The 5,367-nt window shown below is 37.9% G+C and overlaps 1 protein-coding gene across 1 annotated transcript; it reads left to right on the forward strand.

Moving 5' to 3' along the window:
- Positions 1–607: 607 nt before the first annotated feature.
- On the forward strand, positions 608–4,313 carry nms (neuromedin S). The gene is made up of 6 exons (XM_005746242.1): positions 608–791; positions 2,421–2,467; positions 2,871–2,927; positions 3,617–3,643; positions 3,735–3,788; positions 4,221–4,313. The coding sequence occupies exons 1-6, from the start codon at positions 608–610 to the stop codon at positions 4,311–4,313; spliced, it is 462 nt and encodes a 153-aa protein (XP_005746299.1).
- The last annotated feature ends 1,054 nt before the right edge of the window (positions 4,314–5,367 follow it).

Genomic DNA, 5,367 nt, shown 5'->3' on the forward strand with positions numbered 1-5,367 from the left:
AGCTCATACAAATCTCCTCATACAAAAATTAATCACCGTCCAATCGCATCCCAGTAACATTTACATCAAGACCAGAACAAGAGAGCATGAATCTTCATATTCATTTATAGCTGCAGATCTTTGGAATCACCTGAGAGTGTCCATTTGTTTCTGTATCTTAATTAGGCAATATGTGAGTACCTCATACAGTTATCATTCGTTAATAACGATTTCCCGGCAGGAGTTCACATTAAATGCTGGTAATCTTTTTAACATTTAATGCAGTTTATTGGCTGTTTTTCTTAATCAGATTCACCATCCACTTTCCTTTTCCTGAAGGAGACCAGTCATATCTTTGTTATCAACTTGACGTCAGTCCACGCAGCAAAACAGCCCAATACTCCCAGAGCTCAACATTCCAAGTGCTCTGTATTTTTCCAACTCTACGCCCTGTGAGTGGAGCGAGAGAGAGAGAGGGAGAGAGAGATGGAGGGAGTGCAAGGTGCGTTGGAGATTGCGCAAGCGGGTTTGCTGATGCTCAGATTGGTGTGTTTGTGATTGGCCACCTGAGGAGATGCATGTCAGCCAGCAAAGTTGCGTGCTTTTAAAGTGCTGCGGGCAGAGGGCAATGCATTCAGAACACTCACAGCTGTTAGGAGACGAGACCGGAGAGCAGAGCCACGTCAAGCAGACCTTCCTCAAACACAGAGAGAAAAAAGAAGAAGAAGAAAGTGGAGATATGACTCTGTCAGCTGTGCAACAACTTTTTCTGCTGTGTTTATTCATTTGCTTTGGATGTTGGAGCACAACAGGTGGGTGAAACATGATACTGAGTCAGATACATGTAAACCAGCACCATCGTCAAGGTGCATGAGTTGTTTTTGGCAGCTAAAATTAATCATGCTCTAAAAGTTGTTTTCAGTGGTGATCGCTTATAAGCAAAGTGTAATTTTGAGTGCATTTTTTAAGGTTTTATATCTTTATGAATGCGCCTGTAAGTTATGAAGCCAGTCGTACATTTAGTGTAACTTTTTAAAATAATTATTTATGGTATACTAATCCTGATGCAAGAAGTGGAAAATTCCAGCTCACTATATAACAAATAGGCTTCATCACTGGTTTCAGGAAATAAGGAATATCTGAGTCATAGTTGTAGGACTATTTCAGCTTGCACTTAAACTCTCAGTATATGTTAAAAAAAAAAAATCAATGCATAGGTGGATTCAGAGGCAATTAAAGAGGGACTAACACCACAATGTAACACAACGTAGCCAACATTGAAATGGTTAATAAGTTCTAACTCAATCATTCATTGTCACTGAATGATTTATCAGTGCTGTATAGATCCATAATGAGCTAATAAATATAGGTTGATGTGCTTTGTACTCAAAGATGCAGTATCTTGCGCAGTCTTTTTAATTAATAAGACTTCTTCACTGGATATTTTAAACAAAAGTATAAAATTGGTATGTAGTGAATGGATTGTGATGTAATGAATGGTGACTGGTGATACACCAAGATGTGATAGGCATAATGTATGATTCTGATTAATAATAATTCTTCATAAATGCCCCTATAGGTGATGTTAGCTCAAGGTTATCCCACTTTTTTAAAAAAGTCATAATGTGTGCAAGTGCAAAAACTGGTACAATATGTACAGTCTTACTCCAGTCTGAGTGCTCTGCTCAGACTGGGGAAATCTTTTATAAATGACTCATTGTATGAGAAAAAAAAATGCATTTATTATTAAAATTTAGTACCAGTAGAATTATATCAACGTAAAATGTACTCTATTACAAGTACCAATCCCCTATTAAAATGATTTATCAAATAAATTTCCCTTCTAAATGAAGGAGTGTGATACCTGGATGGAAAGCATTTACCTGACCTCATATTAAAATGTTGCGCTCTGTTTTAACTCTGAAACGCACAGTGACAGTGACAGCAAGCACATTTATGCAGACAGCAACATGTTAACATGGAGAAAATTGTAAATGAAATGACACAGAACCAGTGGATGTCGGTCCAAATAGGTTTTTTAATGAGATCTCTGAAATTCATAACACTATCTCCAACCTGTATGTTATTATTCTGAAATGTTTCTTTGACAGCTTAAAGATGCTTATTGAGGAAAGCTTGAACGTTTTCAGCATGTCGTTCGATAACAGTCACTCATGAGCAGCCCGAGCCTCACAGTCATATGTAGTATTGCATCAAACATACACCAGCAGCCTCCTGATATTAGAGGCTTAATAATAATATGAAATTTGAACACCTAAAAATACAATAAATGATGATAAAGGACTGCCAAATTATTATTTTGGACTACATATGAATGACGTCGTGGTATCAGTCCAATTACAATATTACATTTATTGAATTATGCTGCCCTACTATAAGAAACATCGATAAGTATTAACATTATGTGTATCTTTATCCAGATGCCAGTCCTCTTGATCAGTGGGAAGACGGCATAGTGTTACAAAAGGTAGTGAGACTCTTCATTTACAATCATCCCTCCATCGCTGAGGCATTTTTCAAAGTCTCTACAATTTTTGTTTTTGCTGTTGTTATTTTCCTCCTAACTTAGTGGATGATCCACTCATTCTGGTCTACATTTCTTGTGTAATTAGCACTACTTATTGCCAGTTTGATGAACAGTGTCATCTGCACTCAAGCCACACATTCGGTGCTTTGAGCAACTCTGTGACAAGAAATATACAGACACTTAGAAGTTTGAGTACAAATGTTCTATTTTACTTCCAAACAGTGTTGATGTTGTGTTTTATGGGAAAATAAGAAGTAAGAATAGAAAAATCACTGGTCAAAGGTATTATGTTGCATTCACTGCCAGCTTTCAAGCTGTAAATAAGTGTACTGTTTGTCTGCAGGTGCGAGGGATCAGAAGTGATGATTTGAGTGGTGTCTTGCGGAGAGACCAGAATGAGGTAGGCAAACATTTTAAAGCTACTTTAAAGGTTTCTATTCTATTCTATTCTATTCTATTCTATGCTATAGGCCTCATGCTAACACTTTAAAGGGGTTTTCGACATATGATCACAAACTATATGACTTTAAAAACTGCTTTTAATGCTTGACTTGTGAAAAACCATACCTTCAAACCACAGCTGACAAACTAATCCTTAAAAAATAAAGGTCCAGTTCAATAGATGGTCACATGTCAAATTTCAATTCTCTTCAGCAAGCTGTGTCAAATGCACGTCCTTTAAATAAAAAACATTACATCACAGCAGAGGCACAAGTACAAAGAGGAGAAATGATGAAACAAAAAAAAAGTGCGTCTAAAAAAAGACAGTTTTAGACGGTTATCCTGCTAACCGTCTAAAAGCTGGTTAGCAGGATAAACATGACTGTGTCTGGGTTGCTACCCAAGTTTATCTCTTTTTGAAGTTATGGAGTGGGCAGGTGAGCCACCGAGTCAACAGGAAGACAACATGACATGATACCACAATACCCAAAGGAAGTAACAGAGCTGGAATCATTGTGTGCTCTCTTACGTTTTGCTGAATTGTTGCTGTTTTGCCTGTTTACTGTATTCAAGAGTCAATGGAGGCAGGATAGAGTGTGAGAACTTTAATTCTGTTATTAATGCCTAATTGTTTTCCTTCCCCCACAGGAGCAGGTTCAGAATGTCTTCAAAAGAGTAGGTTTTCTTCCCTAGTTGTCTTTACACTTTTCCATCATTTCTGCTGTTTGTTCAGCACCAGCTCACTGATTCTGCTCCTCCCCCCCAGTTCCTGTTTCATTACTCCAAAGCACGCAACTCTGTTGGAGCTGTACAAAAAGAGGTGAGCAAATGAGTAAACCAATCAAACTTAGTGTCTGATGTTTCCATTTATTTGTCATTTTCGAGAGTTATTGCTTTAATTTAATGCAGTGCTTAAACTGCTTTTGGTCATTTCAATTGGCAGCATGGGTGGAAAAGGAGAACACAAAACATCTGCTTTGAGGCTTTCAGGTTGATTATGAATTTTTATTCAAAACCTGTTGAAGTGAACGAATCTAAAGATTCTTTTTTTCACCCCAAAAACGGCAAACAAACCTAAGTAAGTTTCAGTTTCAGAGCTGGCCATTTGGATGCTGTCGGCTCGCTCGCAGAGCTGATACAGCATGACAGCAGGTGGCAAATGCGACTTTAAATACTGAAATCTGGAGCGAAATTCTGGTCTTTTGGCCTACTCAGCAGATCCTCATGAAGCTCTCTCTCTTTCTTCCTCCAGTCTCATTCAGTTCACCCTCTCATGCGACTTTCACCAAAGCTTTCCCAGAGGAGAAAGAAGAAGGTGGTACTTTTGGTGAGGACACAGATCTGAATGCTTTTAACTGATTTTTTTACTTGAAGATTTCAGAGCAGGATTATGAATGAAGAGGATAGAAAAACTGCAGACAATTGAGGTCATCTCTCAAGCTTAGGGACTTTTAAAGCTTCCTACTTAACAATTGGAGGTAGTAAACTGTTTTTGGCTGGTGAGCCATTCACGTTAATCAGTGTTTGCAAGCTGAAGGGGTTTTGAGCTGCTCAAGCAGGAACTGTTTATTGCTCCCATAATTCATTTCATCTCACTAAAAAATGTCTAAGTAGGCAAAACAATACAGTTAAGAAACTAGATTAAAATTTAGGAAAATAAATGTTTTTGGCACAGCACACATGAAAAAGTTGCCCAAACTGTCCTTTAGCACCTCTAAAATTGACTCCATACACTTCAGAGATATAATAAATGCTAAAACTATGGCGCTAAAGTGAAAATGTGCATTTTTTCCATTATCAAGACTAAAAACAGCAGAAACATTTTCATCTCTTCTCTGCACATACAGCAGACATTCTCGAAAACACACACACCCCCCATACTTTCCACTCATTTCTCTTCTGCCTATAAAGACTTAACCTTTTCAGGTAGTGAAGAAGTAGTGAACCAGTGATTAAGAATTAGCCAGCATGTATCACTTTTAATTGCATTACTACTCAGGTTCAATCTAGTGACTGACTCTTTCTCTTCATCTCCTGCTAATTAAACAGAAGATTCGAGGTCTGCCAGAGGGGATGTTGTAAAAGGAAACAAACAAACACACACCTATCAGAAGAAGAGCAGCTGGCAGATCCACCTGCAGACATCACACTCAAAATCAACTGATGGACCACGCAACAGCATCTGTAACTTTTTTGTTAACAGAAACAATTTGATTGTATAGCTGGAAAAAAACTGAAGTGTGTTGCTAAAGCTGCCGTGTGTCTTGTTGCTTGCAAATGCAAAAAAATAAATAAATAATTGGTGTCATTGGACGGGAACTGTCACCAAGCAAATTTGGCAGATTGTTACACAAGACATGAGTATCTAAAACAAAACAACACAAAACTGTCACTGATCA

The sequence above is a fragment of the Pundamilia nyererei genome, unplaced genomic scaffold (assembly GCF_000239375.1).
Source record: "Pundamilia nyererei isolate P.nyererei 1_Seehausen unplaced genomic scaffold, PunNye1.0 scaffold00175, whole genome shotgun sequence".
NCBI classification, from domain to species: domain Eukaryota; kingdom Metazoa; phylum Chordata; class Actinopteri; order Cichliformes; family Cichlidae; genus Pundamilia; species Pundamilia nyererei.

Bases quoted from the DNA above. Each gene is read 5' to 3' on its own strand.
- nms (XM_005746242.1), top strand. From the start codon at position 608: ATGCATTCAGAACACTCACAGCTGTTAGGAGACGAGACCGGAGAGCAG. The intron at 2,928-3,616 runs GTAGGCAAACAT...CTTCCCCCACAG, and splicing joins TGCGGAGAGACCAGAATGAG to GAGCAGGTTCAGAATGTCTT. The intron at 3,644-3,734 runs GTAGGTTTTCTT...CCTCCCCCCCAG, and splicing joins TTCAGAATGTCTTCAAAAGA to TTCCTGTTTCATTACTCCAA.